The 23,679-nt window shown below is 41.8% G+C and overlaps 1 protein-coding gene across 3 annotated transcripts in view; it reads right to left on the bottom strand.

Moving 5' to 3' along the window:
* The window catches only part of LOC119241249 (quinone oxidoreductase-like protein 2), a 31,401-nt gene extending 18,133 nt beyond the window's left edge, over positions 1-13,268 (bottom strand). For 2 of the 3 annotated variants that reach the window (XM_037506415.2, XM_037506416.2), the window contains exons 1-8: positions 13,194-13,268; positions 12,987-13,095; positions 10,635-10,731; positions 8,986-9,044; positions 8,376-8,441; positions 7,526-7,635; positions 6,583-6,664; positions 1,979-2,160 (exon numbers count right to left, since the gene is read on the bottom strand). In XM_037506415.2, coding sequence (XP_037362312.1) covers positions 1,979-2,160; positions 6,583-6,664; positions 7,526-7,635; positions 8,376-8,441; positions 8,986-9,044; positions 10,635-10,731; positions 12,987-13,095; positions 13,194-13,243 — 755 coding nt within the window. In that variant the 5' untranslated portion in view covers positions 13,244-13,268. The remainder of the gene's footprint in view (positions 1-1,978; positions 2,161-6,582; positions 6,665-7,525; positions 7,636-8,375; positions 8,442-8,985; positions 9,045-10,634; positions 10,732-12,986; positions 13,096-13,193) is intronic. The other variant, XM_037506417.2, reaches the window with a different exon arrangement.
* Positions 13,269-23,679: the final 10,411 nt, after the last annotated feature.

Here is a 23,679-nt window from a genome sequence, read left to right as displayed (position 1 = left end):
TGGAAAATGGTACACTTTGGAAAACGTATGGAGACTCTCCCAAAAATTCAAAATAGAACTCCCATATGATCCAGCAATCCCACTTGTAGGTATATATCCAAAAGAACTGAAAGCAGAGTCTGAAAAATATATTTGCACACCCATGTTCACAACAGTGCTATTTACAACAGCCAAGAAGTAGAGGTCACCCAGCCGTCCATCAACTGATAAAGGCATAAACAAAATGTGGTTTATACTAGAATATTATTTAGCCTAAAAAAGGAAGGAATCCCAATATATGCTGCAACACTGATGAACCTTGAGGATATTATGTTTAGTGAAGTTAAGTCAGTGACAAAAAGATTCTGTATCAATTTCACACAGATAGAAAGAAGAATGGTAGCTATTAGAAGCTATATCAATGGATATAGAATTTCAGATTTGCAGTATTAAAAAATTGTAGAGATCTGTATCTAATGTGGACATACTTAACACTACTGAATCGGGCACTTAAAATAATACAGTAAATCTAATGTTATATTTTTATGGTAAATGGTAAATATTAGGTTACATATAATTTGCTGCATTTTTTTTTAGAAAACAAAACAACATGACTTAAACCCAGAGCGAAGAACTCTTCTTGATCTGACAAACTGGCAGGAATGAACCATTATGAACCACTTCTGTGTGCACTGATAGGAAAACACAAAAATAAGCCAAAAGGAAGATAGTAGAGAAACTAGATAGTTTTATAAGGAGACCCACTTCAGAATCCAGCTGTCTATTTAGCTGCCTCAACTACTTTGAGAAAGGTATAAACAAATATCATTCCCTATGCTGTTCTTTAAGACAACTCAATTGGAAGATTTTTTGAACTTAGGAAGCAGGAACAAGAAACTAGACACTTGAGGGAAGTATCATTTGCTTTATACAAAGATTTACTTTAGAACTCCTGTAAGTTATGTACTTCTCTAGAGAGTTTTGAATAATCTACAAACATTCACAAGTTTTCTGCACCCATTATGAGATGTACCATACAGTGCATGCTAAGTAATGTGTTATAAAAATAAATTCTGTAAGCATCTTTGATATAAAATATGTTTATGTTTATTTGCTTTTTTGCTTTTCTTCTTTAGATGGGAAATGAGAAGCTGTTTTCAAAACACAATGAACAAGAAGGCAAAAGAAGGTATTAGCAGCCCTCAGCGCTGGGTCTCCTTCCTTTGCTTCTTGTAGCACGATACTGGGCACAGGGCAGCAGCACTCAGGAAAAGTGGAAGCACTGCTGGTAAATTGCTCTCTCTTTCTTCCACTTTAAGCTGAGATTAACTATAAAAATTCAAGTGCTACCAGGATGATATGAAAAACAATACCACTATTATGAGATATTATTGTTCTCACAGATAGTATTATCAATATTATTATTATTTCGACCAGAGTTGTGGGTTGCAAACACAATGAGAATTGGTGTGGCTATAGCAGTCCTACTAAATGCCCAGTGATATATATTTTAATAAAATAAATTGAGGCGATATATACAGTGCTGGCTGCTTCAGAAACCAGTAACATCAAAAGCATCTGTACCTGGCTGTCTGTTGAACTGGGGAGCAGCCACCCTAGTAATTCTACCCTCTGAAGAGTGGTCTCCTCAAGAATTACCCACACCATGTATATAAAGTAGTTAGTGGGGGCTGCATGGATGAATTCAACACAAGAATAATTTTTAAAGCATCTGACATTGCCAACCAGAGAGTCTGCAGTCATTTTTTGGATATCTTCCAGTGGGTATTTTGTTTTTGCTATATTTAAGCATTTCCTGATTTTCCCTCTGCTTCTATTCCTTTTCACCCACCCACTCAGCTGTCTGGTTGATGCCGATGCCTACAGGAGAAGTGAGCAGCAAAGAAGAAAAAGAAGCATGGCCAGAAGACAGTCAGGGTCTGGAAAGGGCTCAGAAGAGTCTGGATCTAGCCCACTGATAAAAGGCCACCTCATGTACCTGCGGACAGCGTCCAGGAAGATGTCTCCTCCCACAGTGTCAATGACCACATTCACCCCGCCACTGCCCACCAGCTTCCTCACAGCCTGCTTCAGGCCTCCCTGCCCATAGTTCAGGGCAGCCTGTGCTCCTCTCTGCATCGCCAGCTGGCACTTCTCATCACTTCCGGTGGCAGCTATTACCTGCATAAAGAACACAAAGCTTCTGATGGCCTCGAACATGTACTCAGAGGACTCACCTAACTACCCAGCCTCCACCTAAAGGGCACTAAGCAAGGAGACCAACGTGACCCTGCTGTCCTGGCATCAGCCTCAATCCCACACTTCAGACCCAATACATAGCATCTACCCCTACACTATCCTACCCCACTGGCCATGAATCCTGGAGCTTCAATGGGTCTAGCTCAGAGAGGGTTCAGGAGACACTCAATAATCTGCAAATGCAAGTTAAAGCTGCCATTTATTGGGCCTCCCCAATAAATGGGGTTAAGCACAGGGGTTAAGCACAGCACTATGAAGCTAACCGCAGCCTCTGCAGAATGAGTTCGATCACTGGCCGGCCAGGGAGCTGACCCACATGGCACAGCAGACCTCTCCTGTCTCACCCGCTGCTCCCCTCAGCAGTGTATTTCAGTCAGTCTGCCTGTTCTGTTCCCCACTCTGTCTCTGGTGAATTCTCTCACCCCCCACACTCCTGACCTGTACCCCAATTCTTGTATGCATAAATAAATACATCTTTTAAAAAAAAACTGCTATTTATTGAGTATTGAGGGAAGTAATAAGGATGCAAGCTAAATACCAAACTTGGAGCCAAGAAAGCAAGGTAGAGCAGTATGATGGGGGGAGAACAGAGGGTTCCAGAAATGCAAACAGGAGGTACCCACCAAATCCAGATGATTAGGAAATGTATCCCAATGGGTAATTAAGTGAAAAGGTCTTGAAGACAGGCAGACTTGAGTTCAAAGCCTGGCTCTGCCACTCTCTAGCTGTGTTACCTTAGGTGACTTACTTAGTAAGAACTTAACATCATGCATACTATGTGCTAGGCACGATTCTAACTGCTTTACATATATTAGCTCATTTAATCTAAATAGCCCAATAATATACACACTATTATTATCCTCATTTTAGAGGTGGACAAACTAAGACAAAGGTTGCCCAAGATTTGGGAGGCAGAACTGGAATCCAAACATAAGTAATCTGTCTCCACAGTTCATGCTTTTAACCTGTACACCTCCAGTCAACTTCCCTAAGCTTCGGTTATCTGTAAAGTAAGATTTATTTTAAAAATTTAAATGGAATACTGTATGTAAATCACTTGGAAAACAAAGTATAAGATAAATTGAATCTATTGTTATATATATGCAATCATTTATTCTTTTGAAATCTCATAAGAATATTATAGGGGAGGTACAATTACTCCCATTCTACACGTACATGGCGTTACAGACTCCAAGAGGTTAAGTAGTTAACCCAGAATCATCCTGGCAGTAGGCAGTAGAACATTTATTTAAACCTAACATCACCTGACTCAAAAGCCCATTCATTTCCACTCCATCACACGAAGGCCTGGCAAAAATGGCACAGATAGCTATGGCCACATTGTACAGAAGTCTGGGGTTCAGAAATCCCTAGAAAAGCTCCAAATGCTCCAGCATTGTTTAGAGGGGCCTCATCACTGGATAGCACCCACCAGCTCAAGATCTTTGCCCTCAAGGTGACATTCAGGACTTGCATTCACACACTGCAAGAACATCAGAGCCCATAAAAGATTCCAAATGCACCTATAGCTACTTGAAACAGAAAGTTATCTTCAAACCCTCAAATAACTGTGGTTCAGTGCAGGCTATTAGCACCCGAAGGGGGGCAGACACAGGCTAGGGTCAGGCACCCCAGGATTCTCCCTGGGTCCAGGTGAGAGCTACCATGAATTCTTTTCTCTCTGGGTGCCTCACTTTGTTTACCTGTGAAATAGGGATAATAAACACCTACATCACCCATCTCCCAAGGGTTTTGTGAGGATGGAGGGTAAGATAATTGCTAGAGACCACTTTGACAACAATATGAAATGTTGTGAATGGAAGGTGTTATCAAATGGCCTGTTCCAAGGAGGTGGCGTGATGCCATTATTTTTATTCTTTTTTTGGTTTGCTTTTGCTGAAAACCTTTATTGCAGTTAAGGAAAATACATCTTAGAATAATTTTAATATCTGAATTGAAGTGAATTTTTCTGTCTATTTAACCTTCTATAACTATTTGCAACAAATGGCACAATTTTCTGAGAAATGTTAAATAGTCTAAGGTTCTAAACAATGGAACGAATTTTGGTCTCCCCCACTAAGAGAGGTGCTAAAAGCCCTCCTTTAAACATGAAAATGTGCTAATATTCCATGAGGAGACCCAGTATATTTAGGATGGTTTCAGAACTCACAAGTTTTTCCCAAAAGGGACTTTAATATATTAAAGGAGAGACACCACCTGAAGAAATTTCAGATCGATGTAATTATCTCCAAACTTGTCTGTCTTGGTGCTTTCTGGACACTGCAGTTGCATGTTCCACAGGAACCTCACACTCCACAGACCAAAACTGAACTCACCATTTCCCCATGCATTCCAATCTCAATAAATGGCAGATCTGCAAGTTAACCTAGTTTGCTCCTACCCACTCAATGTCTATTAATAACAGGATACCTTTTTAAGAGATTTTTACCAACATGCCATGCGTTCTAATAGGCACACTGCACGTGTAATCTCAATATTGTCACAACCACCCTAAGAGGAAAGCATTATTTTGCAAAGGAGGGACTAAAGGTCTTAAGCTAGAGGTAGACCTGGTATCTGAACCTAGGTCAGCTTAACTTTAAGGTCCATGCTACTTGGATGCTATCCAGTCACCACATTCTCTATGTTCTTCAACTTGAGTATTTTCCAATTCATTGCCTTGACCTCAGTTCAAATTTCCTCTGGAATTACTCCTAGCATCTGCCCTGCTGCCTTCAAACCAACCCTGAACTCTCCCTTCTCCCCCATTCCACTGCTACCAGAGTGAACTCTGTAAAATGCAAAACAATCATGTAACTTTCTGATTCAAAATCTTCAATCGCATCTAATAAAACTTCAAATGCTTGAGTCTGTCCTGCTCATGCCTGGCATCTTCCACCACTCCCCACACAGTTCCTTTGCTCTGCAGATGGTATTTGCCATTTCCTGAATGCATCATGTTAGTTCCTATTTCTGTGTCTTCCAATATGTCTTCCCATCACTAAAAAGGCCTTCACTTCCCTTCTTCCTCTACTCAGCTACTCTCATTCCTTCAAAAGTGAGTTTAAATGCCCACCTGCCCCATGAAATCCTCCTTCTCTAACACGCTCAGCCTTGAAGAGAGGCGCCCGTAGAGACGTGGGTTTCTTTCATTTGAGAGTGCTCAAAATAGACCAGCTCAAGATTCTCAGAGTTGGTCTCCTCAAGAAGCCCTGCTCTGACATTCAGATTATTCTTATGTGAGAGCAATAAAGACCCTAGAGGCTAGGGAGAAGGCTTGCCTTGTCTTTAATCCCTCTGTCTTCCTCCTAATGAAGAAGTGATCACTGCTCCCTTTTTTTACATAGGAGAAAGTAGTTGAGGGCTATCATCCAGGTCAAGGTTTATCTGCAGATATGCTCCCTCTATCTTTCAGAGTTAAGATAAAATCATCACCTCCTTGTATGTGAAGTTCCTCTCATCACTCCTTCACTCCTCTTTGCTGTCCCTGGCTCTCTCGCCTCATCCCTTGGCAGAAATTGGGACCTGCAAAATTGTTATAGTCCTCTCTGCACACATTATTAAATTGATCTTTTTCCTCTGCCAACATATTTAATGCTATTTTGATGACTCAACCAGTCAGAAAACAACTCAGAAGGGTGGGAGCATCTTCCCCTGAACTTGGGCACATATGTTCATTCATTCATTCATTCATTTGTTATTGCATGCCTGCTATGCTATAGGCACCAAGGTAGGCCCTGAAACTATCTTGAACCAAACAGACACTGTCCTTGCCTTATGTAGATTACAGTTTAGCAGATGGGAGACATTAATCCAAAAATGACTCAAGTAAACTAATACCCACACACTGAGGTGTCTACTATAACAGAGAAGTAGAGAGTGCTATGAGACCATATATAAGTGGGGGGAGGAGATAAACATTGCCTGTGGGACAGAGACTACTTATCTGAAAAAGAACCATCTGAGCTTAAATTTGAGTACAGGAGGAAACAACTCAGGTAGAGTGAATAAAATCTGCACAGATTGTAATGCTAGTTGTACCTCACCAGGTTTTAACACCTGATTTACTTCTAGGGGCCCCCCTAAATATAAGCAAATTAAAATTAAAGTCCAACTCTAGGTTACCTTATAAAGCCCCCTCCCCCCATTGCAATGTATAAGATTTTTTTTAAATAAATTTTATTTTTATATTCCCCATACAATTGCAACCCCTTTATTTTGACCCCAATCCCTCCCCTCCCCGCCCCAATGTATAAGATTTTAAATAAATAAATGAGCATGTTCATGTTTGAAAAATGATGGTCTAGGTTGTTCCTTTTAATGGAGAATCCAAAATGCAAATACCTTAGCCTGAAGAACGTTTGTTGCCACATCTATCACGGCAAGGCCCGTGGCTCCAGCTGCTGCTGTCACTAAAACAGTTTCTCTGTACCAGAGAAAGATGAGTGTTACTTCAGAAACCTTCAAAACTCAACCAGTAATGTGATTCATGAATCACCTTAGAACTAGGACACTTTAAAGCATGAAGAGAACATGGAGGCCATCTTTTCCACCCCGTTATGTGCAGCCTGTGCTATAGCCTTTAGGGCTGTGACTATAGATCAGAGCTAATTTGGTCTAATTTTGAAACTTCCGGGAAATAGAGTTCTTAATTATGTAGCCTCTTTCTCATGCCGGTGGCGACCCTTCCTTTGCGCTACCACACTGATTTCTACTTCTGAAATTCTGTCCCCAAATCATTTGCATACCAACCACTGCTGAATTTTAGAAAGTGGTAATGACATAATAGCCACATTGCAACTAAACCCCTCTCCCTGGAATGATTCTGAAGCTCAGCTATAAAGAGTGGGAAGCAGTGGAAAAGCTCAGGTAACACAGAGACTTCAGCCCCTCTGCAATGGAAATACATTAGTTAGGCACACCAGCCAGGCCTCACAGAAACAGATACCACAGGTCTCCACTAAATCCACAGTGAAGTGAGGTTAAGTAAATCAACTCTCTAAACTTCAATGTTCTCTAGAAGGCAACCTTCAGTGTGGCCAGGTCTGAGAGAGCATTTTCTCCAGATTCAATTGGCCAAGTGCACAGCTGCTTGCTTCCTCTCTAACAAAATATCCTCACCATCACCAGACCCCGGCATTAGGTCAAGAACTTCCCTTGGCCTTTCCTCTTACATAGACTGAACATGCAGTAAAGGTCAGGGGAGGGAAGGTGCAAGGCCTTGGTGGGCAATTTTGACATCAAAAACAGAACGCATCTAGCCCTCTGTTGTCTACACAGTCCTTACCCAGGCTGGGTACATGCCCTATGTTCCAGGGCCAAAATAGCAGTACAATAAGATACAGGCAGGGTAGCAGCTTCTTGAAGGGAGACCCTATCTGGAATCTGCCATAGCATCTACAAAAAAAAAAAAGATAACAGTGATTTAGGGATTAAGTGCATGTACCTGGTCATAAGGCTGCTCAGTAAATATAAGCATTTGACTGAGATTTTGCAAAGAGAAAAGCATCAGGAACCAAGTCCAGAAAGAGTCAAGACCAAATAAACTGTGGCTAAGTTCAAGATGTAGGTGCATCAGACTTCAAAAATCCTGAAGCTGGCATATGGCTCATGAAGGAACCAATTTATGCAGAATTGAATACAGATAATGGGCACTACAACGGATGAATTGAAAGATGTGCAGATTTTACCTCAATAAAACTGAGAAAAATAAATGTACATTGTTTACCACTAGGGGGCACCACCCATGCCCGGCCACCCAGGCTGGCTCCACTCCCAGAGCTATCTGTCTTTCTCAAGCTTTGTGTTGGGAGAATCCATTACATCCAGCTCAGAGCCCCACACCATATCCAACTATGGGTCAACTGGACAGCCAGCCAGCTGCTCCAGGACTCAGAAAACAAAATGCCCCTCTTCATTAAACCACTCCACAGAAATTTCTGTGCAAGAGTTGCCCTAACAATATAGAAAAGGAGGTTAACATTTGAAAGAAGTTCTTGGCTGAGAAACAAGATACAGTCAAACTTACACAAAGAAAGGGGGCAAGAAGGAGCATGAGGAATGAGGACTAGGTGGGAATTAAAGAAAAGAAAGGAAGGGGGAAACCTCCAAGCATTAATATTAAGTGGTGGAGCTACCTTCTGGTCCATGATGCATTCTTCAGCCATACCATTAAAGCCACTCACACCAATAACTCGATCTCCCTGAACGGAAAATACTATTAAGGGTATGTTCAAATGTTCAAATGCAAGAACTATTGAAGGTCCTTGTCACTGACTTCTTCCCAAATAATACAGAAAGTCTGTCATTCTGACTCCCTAAGACAGAGGTTTGCCTTAATTATCTATTCAGAGTTAATGTTTAGTAAGTAATTCAGTCATTTTCTCAATACCCCTACCCTGGTGCCAAGCCAATCTGAGCACATTTTGGACAATGATAGGATAGAGAAAGGAAATAGTTGATGTGAATTAGACTCCCCCAGTTAATTTCTTTCATGAGTCTGAAATTTGAGAACTCTCTATTTTCTCAGTAACGAAAGACCGAGGTGCTGCCTTTTATTAGTCATAAAAAGTTTAATGAAATCAGGAACTTCCACTAGCTTCCTTCCCCCTATTCAGAATAAGTTTCTTCCTCCCCATCTCATTTCCCTTTGCCCAGGAGGAGCCAGACATTTTGGCTACAAAGGAGCTTAGCATAGTTCTCATAGCCACACAAACAGCACAATTCCCGAGATTTCCACTGCTTTACCTCTTTCACTGTGCTGACATCTGTGCCTGTCTCCAATACTGTCCCAGAAAACTCCATTCCTAAAGCAAATTGTTTAAAGATTAGGTTATCTGCAAAGCCCAGTACCACAGAAATGGGGACACTGACCACCAGCATCTTACCAACTTTCTGGAGCTCAGAGAGTTTGTTTCCCCAGGCCAAGGAAGAGGGAAAGGATGGACATTGTACCCAGAGTATAGGAAAATGAACTTAGAGGCCTCCCTGGTGGCACAAGGGGTTACATCTCAGCACTATGAAGCTATCAGCAGCCACTGTAGCACGAGTTTGATCCCCAGCCAGGGAGGTGACCCACATGACACAGCAGACCTCTCCTGTCTCACCCACTGCTCTCCTCAGCAGTGTATTTCAATGAAATCTGCCTGTTCTTGCTCCCCACTTTGTCTCTGGTGAATCCTCTCACCACTCTGCACCTCTGGCCTACACCCCAGTTCTTGTATGCATAAGTAAAAAAATCTTAAAAAAAGAAAATGAACTTAGGATTTTAGGATCACAACCCAAAATGCTCTGGCAGTCCCACTCTTACTGTGACACAAATGTAAATTTCAAGAAGGGGCAAGGACTCACAGGTATACAGATACTTTTGACCCTGATCCCTGTGGCTTTGCGTTCCTACAGCCCTCCAGTTACAATGGTCATATCGTATTTTATCTGTTTTCATATGTCCTCTTTTGGACCATGAAGCAGTCAAGGACATGAATTCTATTTATTTACACTACTTGACTCAATGGAAGAATTGGCATTGTCTGCCCATTCTTCTCCCACCACCCAAAATCTCTGAATTTAATGATTATACATTTCTGACTTAAGCTGCCAGAGGAATAGCTCAATTGAGTATGACATCTTCCCCTCTATTCAGCATTTCAGCAAATACAAACCAAGCGAAATGGTTCCAACTGCTGAGATATAACCAAATACCCACAGGGCAAAACACAACAACTATTTTGCAATCACTGTATCCTTAATAGTATCTATCTGTATAAAATATGCATATAATATATGTACACTAAGCTATACTTACATTCCTTTAAATAAGTTTCAAAACCAATAACCACTCACTTGTCCACATACCCAGGATCTAAACATAATCAGACTGAGCATGATATAAAGCAGACAGTGGGCTGCTAAGAAAATTATAAACTCTTTTTCTTCTTTCTGATCCTTTGATACAAACTTTCTTTGGAAATGCATTTGTGAGGACTGGGATTTCTAGCTGCAAATAATGGTTATGATCCTTCAGTGAAAACACAAAATCAAGGCACTATCAAGGACAGAAGGGCATGACTAGGGCCAATGACAATTCTGAAAAGCAGAATTCTGGTGAACATAGTGACATGCAAAAATTCATTCGTTCACTCATCCATCTTTTAAGTATTTATTGAGCACCTACTATGAACCAGGTACATTGCTCAGACAGTCATAGGGAGAGTCAAAAACTCTCCCTCATAGGGTTCACAATCTAGTGATGTTAATTATTCATGAGTTAGACATATCTGAGGCATCGCTGATGGCAAGCAACATATCAGGGTAAGGTCTGAGAGGAAGTGCTTGGTTCAGAAAATCCTCTCTATTGACTTTTTCTAAAACAGTTAAGTTGGCCCCTTTATACTCACCGGGTGTGAAGGGAAGATGGGGCTTTTCCTGATACTGACCACGGCACACTAAAATATCAGCAAAGTTAACTCCACAGAAATGGACACCAACTCTGACCTGCAAAGGAAATAAGGCAACAAAGAAAAGGAGCAAGGAGACAAAGCTCAGTCAATTATTTAATTGAATATTTACTGAATGCCTATTATACACCAAGTACTGAACTAAAAGCCTTGCACAATCAAGAGGTAAACTGGGGGCCTCCCTGGTGGTGCAGGCGGTTGAGCGCAGCTCTGTGAAGCTGGCACAGCCTCTGCAGTGCCAGTTCGATCCCCTCCAGCCGCAGAGCAACCCACACGGCGGGGCAGACCTCTCCTGTCTCGCCAGCTGCTTCCCTTAGCAGTGTACTTGGGTCATTCTGCCTGTTCTGTTCCCTGCTCTGTCTCTGGTGAGTCTTCTCACCCTCCTGCACATCTGGCCTATACCCCGGCTCTTGTATAAATAAAATAAGTCTTTAAAAAAAAAAAGAGGTAAACTGGACAAGGTTATTGGGTCACAGAACTAAGACAGATGTTAAGCAAATAATTATAAGCATTTATGTATTAAAGTATAACTCCTATAAAAATTGTTGAAGATGTGGTGCTATGATTGCACATAAGGTAGGCATTTGACCTTTTAGGAAAGTGAGGAAAAATCCCTGAGAAAGTAACACTTGAACTACAAACAGTTAAGAGCTAATTATTCAAGTTAGAGAGGGAGGACGAAAGCCTGGCATAAAAGCAATGCCAAGACAAAGGCAATGACAAATGCAAAGGCCCTGTGGCAGGAACAAAAGAAAATTCAGTGAGCCTAAAGCACAAAGAGGAGAAAGAGGTGGTATTGGAGAGCCCAGCCCACAGCATCCAGGGTTTTATAGGCTTTACTGAGGATCTTGGTCTTTATAGTAGGAACAATGGGCGGACGTTAAAAGATTTTCAGCAGAAAGGTCACAAAGATCAACTGTTTTGGGAAGCAGAAATCCTAGCAAATAGTCCAAGATCCCTAATGGTGGTGTTTTATGACAGTGCTAGAGGTGAGGCAGACCTTTAGCAGGGTAATCAGCATTTTCTCTCAGATCTTGTAAGTAAAGTGGTTCTTAAAGTATGGTCACCAGACCACCAGTTTCAGTGTCACCTGGGAACTTGTTAGGAATTCAAATTCTCAAGCCCTACCTACCTAATTAAAAACTCCAGGGACAAAGCCCAGCCCTCAGTTTTAATGAGCTATGGGTGATTCTGATGCAGGTTGACATTAGAGAACTATGTTAGACTAACCCATCTCAACAGGGCTTAGAACACAGGAGGAAATGAAGATTGAGAGACAGAATCCATGACACTTAGTTATTTGTTCTATTTAAACTGTCAATTTAGTACAGAGGTGGTCATATTGGTAAGAAGACATTTTATGGACAAAATGCACACATCCAACAACCTTTTAAGCATCAGTCACATGCCAGGCATTACTTCAGACTACAGGGATTTAACGGTGGGTAATTGCATATAGTCCCAGGTATCATGAACTAACAAGGCAGTGTCTGGGCAAATAACAGAACAAAGGAGGCCACACATTGTGTGCATGACACATGAGTTGCTGATGTGGAAAGTACACATATGTCAAGTCACTCTCCTTGACGCAGCTATGAATGTCAGCACCTGAATCCCAGAAAGCAGACTAAGTGACCAACGTTCTCCATTCTCCCTCTCCCCGTAAGTCCCCAGGCCTGAGATTTACTGAATGCTTCCCCTCCTCAAGGTTCTCCCCCTCCACACCAGATGACATTGTGTCGACCACCAGGGAGGTCAACAGACAAGGTCAAAGGGACCTCCACATATCAGTGGAGGTACCCACAACCGTAATCTAATCCCATCCCAAATCACTGCAACACACCAGAAAAGGTTACAAGGCATATTCATATGGAAATACAGGCATTACCAGACTGTTTTGGGGGAGGAGAGAGGGCGGATAATTAGATGCTGACACGAGGGGGAAGTAAAGGATGGGGTCCATTTATCTGCATTAAATCAATAACTTGCAGTGGATTCATGCAAAATCGTGTGCACATCAGAAATCTGTTTCTAAGGCAACAGCTCTAGGGCCTTCAGACAGAGGCCTACATTTCAGTGTTTGGGGGGAGCCATCTTTCTTTAGCACTTTTGGCCTTTTGGTGAAGTCTGAAAGGGCCTTTGTGACCCAGGACAACCTTTGTGCTCCCAGATCCTGTCGCCGCCTAGGGGAGCGCTCGGGAACTCAATTCCGAGAGGAAGCCTGCGATCCGTGTGGCGCCTCGGGAAAGAGGGGGGTGTCGAGGATTCCCGGGGATAGGCCAGCCCCCCTACCTCGTGAGGCTGGACAGGACGAGGGGCGACCTCCTCAATGGCCAGGGGCTGCTTCAACTGGGTGCAGAGCGCGGCGCGGTAGTGCCGATTGCAGCCCTGCAGGGCTTTCCTGCAACACGGGAAAAGGGTGGGTTACTCGGCCGAGCCTGGGGCTGACTTTTGGGGCTCAGCCAAAGTCAGGGCCGCCCTGCACTTAGGATTTCGCACCTGCAGAGCCACGCCCGAGGGAAACACCGAGCCCGAAGTACCGCCGCCATGGCCCCAGCAGTCACGAGAGCGGGGTGGTCCTACCGCTGCAGGAAGAGCCGGACGCGCCGGCCCCGCCCCAGCCCTCCGGGGAGAGCGGAAGAGCCGACCCCGGGCGTCTGGAGGCGCGGCCGGCGGGGCTGGCTGCGGCGACCCCGACCGCGCGGGCGCCGTGCTTATGCGGGGGTGCCTGAGCAAGGTGCGCGGATCCCGGGGCGCCCGAGCCTCTTCCTACCCGGGCCTCCAGGGAGGTGGTAAAAAGAGATCACCTACCCGAAATTAACTTTGCTACTAGCATTTTTGCAGCCTAATTAGGAGACTTAAAACCACACTTGGCAGCATCTAAAGAGCTGTGCTTTGGGGCCTCTGCATGTGAGAAAACGTAAATGCAAGGGTTTTTATGTCTGCATTCCGCACAGTACTAGAGTTCTATTCTTGTTACTAATTTTCTCACACTTATAGGACCATTAACAGGAAAACCATATGTTACTAGTAATCCAAAGTTGAATGATACGTCACAAATCTGAAGATTATTTCTAATTATTTCTGGTCAGGCCAAAACCATTCCATATTTCTGATGCCTGCATTATACCTGGCAAGTTGTGGGTACTCATTAACTGATTCTATGACCACATAATTCCTAGGTGATTAGGTATACTCTGGGGAAAAAACTAAAAATCGTGTAGTCTGTAAAATATTATAAAACTGTTGCAACCGTAACCAAATATTTGTATATTGGAAGTATAAGAGAAATAGGTGTTATCCTAGGAAGAATATTTTATTTGACAGGTAGCTCTTGAAGACAGCATGAAGTTTTTAGAGGACATCTTGTGACAGATTGCAGCCTCTCAGAGTCAAGACAGGCTCTACCACCTATTCTTGTGGCAATGGTATTGACACCTGAGGCTGTGGACTGCTTTTCCTCCTCCATAAAGTGAAAGCATTGTGCAGGGTAACCCCCAAGTTTCTAAATTGTTTCAATTTTTTGAAGGAAATAAAAGTCCAAGATAGCAAATGATTTGGGAGGAATGATCAGGAATGGAATAAAGGAAAAATAGCAACAATAAAATAGGAATGAACTGAGATTATGGCCTACAGGCTTTGGTAGGAAAGGAATCTAAGAAGCAGTGTGCTACCACCGGTATGTAGTAGAGGTCACTGTTTTCTTAAAGAGCATTCACATGGAATTAGAAAAGTCTTTTGGGCCTAAGAGGAACAAGGACTAGAAGGAGAAAGATGAAAAAACAATTCTTTCAAATGAGACATTTTGTAAACTCTTTGTCACTAGGCACATAAAGGCAAAGCAAGAACAATGAAGAAATATTAACATTACCATCATCAAAATGAATACTCTGGTTGCTAATAACATTGAGCAACAAGAAATCTGAACTTTAGAAAATGTGAAACCAGGACTGATTACTCTGAGGCTGAATTGTCACATGTGGAAATGTTTTGTAAATCATTAGCTATTTATACAAGCTATAAGGCCAGCAATTTTTAACGGAACTCCTTGAAAATAGCAACCATTTCTTAATCCTCATGATGTTTGCAATACTTTGCACAATACAACACTTTGGGGCATTTAAGACATGTTTATCTAAAGAGTTGTTGAATGAGCACTCAGTTCTCTGGTGTGAATTTTTCAGATAATTGAGAGTATCTTTAAGCAACAATTCTTTGTTTTATTTTCAAGTCTTTTATTTTCCATTAATTATTTTTATGGGAATTTTTTCTATTATGATAGTCATAATAGGCTTGTCATTCTCAGAAAATATGAAAATCTGTGATTTAGAGAAATCACCTGACAATACTATATTCTACATTTATCACAATATCAGAAGAAAATAGAAAAAGCCCCTTTAAGAAGAATTCTGGAGGGAGATGAAAGTATCTTAGGTAATAGAGGTGATTTTAAGCACTCATATGCAAAATAACTTTCACATTTCCAAAGAGCATAGAGGTAAGCGACAAGGCATTTATAGTAGTTGCTATAGTAGCAAAAGAAATATTTAACCTATCCATCAAAGTGCTGCCACCACACAGCATACGGTCTAATTTTTGTTACAGTTTCAGGTTGTTTTGTCTTATGGGCGGAAGGAGGGGGGGCAGGAAAGAGGACAGGAAGAATAAAATGTGAGCCCTCTTGGAGAATAAAACCAAGCTGCTGAAAATGAATTGACCAGTCCTCAAGGAAGAAAAAAGAATCGATAGCTGCTCCGCAAACCAGTTTGAGGGCTCATTAGGAAGTAAAAGAGGAACAGATGACTCTTCCTTCTGGTACAATTCACATGAAGAGATAATATTTAACATCCAGAAGCTGCTGGAGGGCTGAGGGTTGAGAAGCAAGTCAGTGCTGAATACACAAACAGATATGTTTTCATAGAAGAAGAGTCAAACAACGTATTACCACACAGGACTATGCTTAACACATATATGAATCCCCCACAGTTAAAAATGCTTTATCCAATAGCTTGTGGACTCCTTGAGAACAGAAACTGGGTCTTAGTGGCCCAGAGTTGACAACCGCATTTAGTACGTAGTAGTTATTCTATATGAGGCAGGTAGGAAACAGGAACTTTGCAGTACAAGAGAGCTACCAGCACATTCCTGAGACATGAATCCAAAAAATATTAAGGGTTCTTGCACCCAATTCCCTGCTAAGCATTCAGCTTCTGGGCATTGTCATATTAATTATCTGACTAGTTGAGAATTACCATTATAGATATGTTATCTTCTCCACACCGAGGTTCTCTAATATTTGTGACGTATGTAGGAGCAGTTTACCTTTTCTCTGAATTTGCTTAGACGCTCTTTCTGATTGTTGCAGCAGGGGTTAACATTTATCAGATTCAGGGATGAACTTGGGTCACTGATGTATGTAGGACCTATTGACCTACTCTATTGGAAGAACTGTGTCAGATATGCTGCCTAACTTATTTGTTCTAATGCTCATGGAATTAAAGAATTTCAGAGCTGGGGGTGAATAAGGAAGATAGTCTATTTTAACTGCTTTATTTATAGGCAAAAGCAAAAGTTTGAGAGATTGGCCCAAGGTCACACTGCAGATTAGTGGTAGAAGTTAGAATCTGGCTATTCTGATTTCCTGTTCACTTCTCTTTCAACAGAGCCATTTGAATTTAACACTTCAACAATATATACAATAATAATAATAGTATTTCATATTTGCCAAATACTTCATGTTTCAAATCAGTGTCACCCAGATTCTTTCTTCCTGCCAATGATGAGAGTAATAATTATCATTACAACAGCACTTATTGTTAACTTATAACAAACCAGTCACTAAGTGCTTTTGCATTATTTCATTGGTTCACACAATAGTCCTATTACTAGGATGCCATTATTGCCAGTCTTTTATAGAGCAGGAATATAGGCTGAAGGAGGTTAAGGAACTTGCCCAAGGCCATATAGCTAAGAAACGGAGCAGTTTAGAAGTCTCCTAATTGCCTGATGCCAGAGCCCTGACAATGGTATCCGGCAGCCTACTGTGCCTTCCCTCACAAATGCTCTGAGAGCAGACAAAGAAGATATTGTATGATGCATGTTAAAGCAGTGCTTTGCCTGTAGTTTTAACCTTAATTTTATAGGAATTTTACAGTAATTCAAGCCTAGAAAAGAGATGAATGCCCTGAAGGAGAGAATATAAAGAAAATAACCTTCAGCATTTAAGAGACAAGAGCAGGAAGAGATGCTAACACATCATTAGAAGTTACTACCCTATTCTGTACAACCATAACTTGAAAATGTATTGATTTATTTAAACTTAAAGTTAATTGTGTAAAATTAATACTGTGATTATTTAGTCTTCACACACACACACATACACACTTCTACATGCAAATATGATTTTAATGAAATAATGTTCTAACATGTTACCATTACTTAGCAGGCAGCAACAGATATTCGAGGTAAATTCCTGGCATCAGATAGACCAATTAGAAAGCAGTGGTGACCTGGGCAATGGTTGCCATTGTCCCCCAAACTAACCACCACTATTTGATGCAGGAGCCTGTTTCCCACCTTAAACCATCATTATGGAACCAACTTACAAATTCTTGAGCATTCTGGTAATTTTATGAAGCTTTTCCAACCCCCACCTTCCCCAGAGAGAACAAATTCTTCCCCTTCGTATGTACCCCCAAAGAACTTTGTAGAAACTTGTATTAGCTCACTAATCTCATCACCCAAGTGGATTTTATCTGTTTATCTAGCTCAGCATCTAAGCTGTGAGCATTGTGGCTGGTTCTGATGATAGCATAGCAAAGTGAAAAGATTTTTGGGCTTTGGAATCAGATGTACCTATGCGTGATTCCTGGCTTAGCTGCTTGTTCATTGTGACCTTGAGAAAATTATTTTTACCTCCCTGAGCCTCTGTTTCTTCTTCTATAAAGCAGCTATAACAAGGGTCTCCCTGGTGGTGCAGCTGTTAAAGTCTCAGTGCTATCAAGCTATCGCCAGTCACTAAGGCATTAGTTCAATCCCCAGCCAGGAAGCTAACCCACATGGCACAGCAGGTCTCTCCTGTCTTGCCTGCTGCTCCCCTCAGTAATGTATTTTAGTACCTATTCAGGTCTCCACTCTGTCTCTGGTGAATCCTCTCACCCTCCCCCCACAACTCTGGCCTGTACCCCAGTTATTTTATGCATAAATAAATAAAATAAATCTTTTTTTAAAAAGCATAATAATACCCCACTCCAGTGATGGCTGTGATAATTAAAGGAAGCCGTACTCAATGAATGGCAGCTCTCAAGAATTCCAGCTTCAACTCTTTCCAGCCATGTATCCTCAACCAAGTGACTTCTTTCTGAGTCTCTTTCCCATATGTAAAATGACTGTGATTACACAGACTAACCTATGTAAAATGCTGGCACAGAATATACATGTAAAGAACAATAGCAAGAATTGCTTATCTGTTTATCTAGAATGAGCTTGGTGGTTGACCCCATGATATATCCTCCTTTCGATGGAATCAACGAAAGGATGAATTAATTGGTGAGTTCATTCACTAACACATATTTATTAAACACCATCCAGGTGGCACACACTGCCACAGTTACTGGGGATGTAGCAACAAACAAAAAGCCGATAAAAATGACTGCCCTAGAGGAATTTGCAGTTCCTGAAAAGAGATGGCAAAGGGTCACAGGTGTGGTGAGAAGACAGTGTACTTCTTAGCCCATGTGGCTCCAGAATTATCTGATGAAAAGCTAATGAGTTGACAAAACAAGATTCCAAGAGGTCTGGGTGTGAGTCCCACCTTCTAACAAAAATGAGGAAGCTCTTGTCCCCTCCCTTAATCACTTATCACCCCCAGCTTCCTGTTGTGATCCAGGGGAACTGGTGAGTTGTGTTGTTTGGCAGGAAGAACTGTCAAGGAGGGCTCTATTCATTCTTAGGCTGTAAGGTCTAATGCAATGGCAAGAGGAAATAGGAGAGCAACAGTACAAAAAAGTTATGGAAAGGGAGATTTGCCTATCTTAGCAGCCAAGCGATAAGTGGGCTCAAATGCCCTGTGATGCATGGAGGTTTTATTTCAATAGCAGGATAATCATACTTCACTTTTACGCATCTCTTTACAAAACCCTTCACCTAGGGGATTTCCTTTAATCCTCAGAAGAACTCTACAAGGTAGGTATTAACCCCATTTAATCCCATCTCTCTCCCTTGAATTAACTCCTCTCTCTCCACTGCCCCCTTCCCAGGAGTATAGAACTATGCCCAAGTTTCAGTCATAAACAAAAGCAACTAACTTCTTCCTTCATCCCTCTGGAGCCAATACCCTCTTCACCTCCTCCTCACAGCCAAGTCCTCTGAGATTACAAACGTGTATATATGTTGCTCTCCTTCACTTCCCACTGGGATATTCCCCGAAATGCCTCTGAAACTGTTCCTGTTACTGTCACCAGTGATTTCCCTTTGCTCCATGGTGGGGGAAGGGGAACTTATCAGAACTTATTGGCCTCTCAGCATTTGAAGCCATTCTAGATAACTCTCCTCCTTCCTCTTATTCTCCTACCTCCTACCTTCTTTCCTTCTCAGTCTTGTCCTCATTTCTTTGCCACTGCTTTAAATGTTGTCCCAGGGTTCACTCACTCTCTCCTTGCCTTCAAAATTCTACTCAAGCTCCTGATTTATGAGGCCTTCCCTAGCCATCACCTCATCAACTCTGACCTTCTTCCCCATCTAAAAAATACACACTCTCCTTCCTTTTACTTTCATGGCAACTCTTTCAGAGTTTTGTAATGCACATATCACATTGTGTTGTAATAGTTCATGTGTCTGTCTTCCCCACAGATTATGAAAAACTTCAGGGTTGGGGCAGTGACTTCTCTATTTTTACTTTCCTCGTGCCTGGCACTCAGAGCCTGACACACACACACACACACACACACACACACACAGTAGGCACTGGCATTTTGAGGTGTTTTGTAATTCTCAAGAGTCAAACAGCCAGCAAGCAATCAAGGTAGAACATAAGCCTAGTCTGACTTTAAAGGATATAGTCTTTCTACCTCAGCAAAGGACAGTCAAGCTGCAATTACTTGATTGTAGGTGCCTCGACCCCAGCAAGTTATATAAACCAAGGGAAGGATTTCCTTTTCCCCACAAACATTGCCCCGCTGCCAGGTGTAGAAGGATTGTTTGGTATTTGTAGTCTTCCTTTTGCAAATTCCAGGATTAAAGAAGAAGAAAAAAAGCTGGCCTCCCATCTCTTCCTCCCAGTGGACGATCACCACCATCACTTCCTTTCCAGCCAGAAGGCAGGAAGCCTATCGGAGCCCCTGACTTGAGTGGGGTAGAACAGTGACTTAATAGGACACTTTGTAGCTGGGCCATCCCCCACCCCCTTAAGATGGCTACCATCCTGAAGTAACACTCCTGAGGAGACCTTCATAAGGTGGTCACAGATATACCTGCAAGGAAGGAAATCTGCCCAGCACCAGGAACAAATAAGCTTTCTAAGGAGAGGCACTGAAACCAGACAATGTGTGCATTCGCCAATTACAAGCTCAAGTTCCACCCAAATACACACAATGAAAGGCTTTACCAAGGCCATCATTACATGCACAGGGCCCTCCTGCTGTTTGGGCCACATTTTAGTGCTGCAGTGAAGCAAGATAAATGTCATCAAAGCGGCAAGGTAAAGACAGAGCCATTCGGCAGTGCTGTTTTCGACCTCATGACTCACTTCACCTTGTCATTTATCACACTGCAGTCCGGGAGGGGAGAAGGAAACGAAGAGGAAAAGAGTGGGCTGTGTTGTTCATGTAATTTGTTTCCCCATTTCAGACGGCTTTTAAATGAGCTTTCTCATTTAAGTCTCTGTGAACTTATGCTTAAAGTTTTCCAGACAAGCACATGAGCAGGACTGAAATCAGATGACATCGGGTCAACCATGTTTTGTTTTAAAGATATAGAAATGGGGTAGGGGGAGGGAAGGTTCAGAGGAAAACATTGTTATCTGTGAGGGGAGATCTGATAACTCCTTTGTCCGATATAATTTGAAAATGAATGATGTGATTTTATCTACTCCTCATGAAAATTCTAATGTTCATCAATTTAGAATCTTAGGGGAGTAGGAGGAATGGGCAGAAGGGTTGATTGGATAGAGAGGAACAGTAACCAGAAATGTGGAGGTGGTGTGGTACGGTATATTTATTTATGTAGGTGGGAAATTGTACTCCTGAAACTTGTATTTCTATGCTAGAATTTCTGTATTTAACTGGTTCCAAGGAGAATTGGCCTGTGCTATCCTAGCTCATATTTCTGGTAGGATATTTATCATATTGAATCAAAGATAACATCCCCTCTAGGTTCTGATCCCCACAGGATAGGTAGGCACTCAGCCTTACCTTACTTTTACATTTCTCTGACCCAATACATTGTCCAGAAACATAGCAGACACTCAATATGTGGTTTTTACCATTTAACTAAATTCATTAGGTGATACTAGTCCATGACAAAGTACATAAGTGCTGGACTGCACATAAGAGTATTTGATCACTTTGCAAGGCTCAACAAACATTTTATGTGCTAATAGCCCTTAAATAAATAATAGCCCTTAAATAATTTCAGTCGAAATTATCAAGAAGAAATGTAACAGTGGGGATTCAGAGATGCAATTTCTTTTGTCATGGATGGACACTGTCTATTGGGTTTATGAGCATAAATTAGCTATTTTTACAATAGACAAAAGGATGTGGTTGTTGCTTTGTTTATCTTTCTAGTGAGTTTACTTAACTAGCTCATATAAGTATAGAACACACAAAAGCAAATTCTAGCTGTTGCCAATGTTTGAACTCATTGTCCGGCCACCCTTTCCTGGTTGTGTGACATCAGGAATACTCTGCTTATAATGATTCCAGGGACTTCCAGAAATAATATATGTAAACAGTATGATGGGCCATGGAGTGTGTACACAGTTGAAGCCTAGTGCCCATGCCTAGGAAGGGCACAAAAAGAGGAAAAGGGCTGCCCTCCACTAGATTGGAGAATAGACACAAGAGAAGGTGGCACGATCAATCCTTCCTCAAATATTTTCTCAATGGTGCAATTGAAAACGCTGCTGGCTATTCTTGTGTGTCCTAGGCTGTGCTCTCTACCAGAGGGCCAGGCAATCTCTGTAATTCTCTCTTTTTTTCTCACTCAGGTTCACACCTGAGTAGTCAGCAGCAAGTAAGTGGACCCATCCCCAGGAGCAGAAGATTGAATTTGGGTGATGGGCTTCATCTAGAGGGTATTTCACAAAGTGATCTGAGGACTGTGATCAGATCCTTGAGAATGCTGATTCAAAGCGTTAGTCTCCCTGATGGCTTGGCATCCTGGCATTTCAATTTTATCAGGCTCGTTCCATGATTCTGCTTCCTGCTCAAGTTCTAGAGCCCTGGTTCCTGACCTAGTGGTGCTTTGGATCACTAGAGGGCACCCTGGAACAACATTTTTCCCAAGCTGCGGGCTTCCTGCGTCTGCCAACCAACCAGGACTGCAGCACCCACAGAGCTCTGGCCTGCAGTTTCCAAGCCCATCCTGGAACCACAGCTGATTTTAAGAAATTTAGTCCAGTTGTCACATCACCAAATATATCTAGCAAGCATTTCCACAATAGTGCTGTAATAAATTCTATTTCTAGGGAAGAATTAGATTGTAAGTCATCCTATGTTTATTCATGAGATGCTTACAGATTGAGTACTGCAATATCAGGTATTAAAAAGATTGATTAAAGAAGATTTGCTTCCTATTCTTCATAAAAGTGTAGGAGAGAGGCATAAATATAAATCATTTGAAGTAATTATGACTACTAGTGATTTAATCTTCAAATTAATAAAAATAGGATAAATTACTAAATCTGACACAGACAGACAAGGAGTTTCCCCAAGGGCCCTGAATGGGGATATTGCACACACAGATCTTGGGCAGCATTTTGGAAAAGTTGAGATGGGAGAGGGAGAAGTGAGGGAGTTCAGAGTGACCCAACTACCACTCATTTTCGGCCCTTCCCATCTCAGCAGGCACTCAAGTAAAACAAATATGGCAAAACAGAAATAAATAAATATATGTTTAAATATCTGTATATATCATATAAACACGTGTGTATATATAAGGGAGAACAAAATAATGAAATTTAAAATAAAAAAAGGAAAAAAAGTAGACATAAGAAAAAATAAATTTATATAAATGAATGAATAAAATAAGCATGGCAAATGCAAATCTGGGAAGGACCATGGGGCCTGGTTCTGTGATATTGCCACCTTTATTCAACAAATACAGAACCAGGCAACCATGGAAAAGACAATTTAGGGCTGCCCACAGGTGAGACAGATGAGTGAACACATAATGATGAAGTAGGAGGTTTGTGTGAGCCCCAAGAAGAGAGAAACCTTTACAGTGAGGGTGGTGAAGAAAAGCAGAAATGTTGAATGGAAGAATATAAATGGTGAATTCGGAATAGTTAGGGAAAAGTGTGTTAGAAAATTGGGGAAGAGAGGCAGCAGATATTTGAGAGTCTGAAAGAGATTCTGTAAGCTAATACAGTGGTGGTGGGAACCGAGGGAACTGTGCTAAGCATTGTAGGTGTGGTGGGGAGGGGTGGGGATTGTCTCAGGCACAGTTATAGGGACCTACCCATGAAGAAATCTTGTAAATACTAAAGTGGATGCCTGGGCATTAGCTTAAGGGCCCTAGAATGTCATTGAAGCTTTAGGAGCAGGAGTATTTCCACGATCAGATCTGTGTTTTAGAGAAAATTGGCCTGTGTCAGGGTCGTGGCTATCCTGATATATTAATAAGCTAGTAGAAGCAAAGAAATCTTTCTCTCCTTTTAATTAGAACTTTTCAGCTTCCTTCCCTCATCTTCAGCCACCAGCTTCTCAGGAAACCCTTTAGAAACAGAAGACTCTTTTTAAAGTTCTGATTCTCATGACAGAGAGTT

The sequence above is a fragment of the Talpa occidentalis genome, unplaced genomic scaffold, assembly GCF_014898055.3.
Source record: "Talpa occidentalis isolate TD23 unplaced genomic scaffold, MPIMG_talOcc4v2.1 talOcc4.12, whole genome shotgun sequence".
Classification (NCBI taxonomy): Eukaryota; Metazoa; Chordata; class Mammalia; order Eulipotyphla; family Talpidae; genus Talpa; species Talpa occidentalis.
Note: the sequence above shows the minus strand (reverse complement) of the source record. Positions and strands in the feature narration are given on the sequence as shown.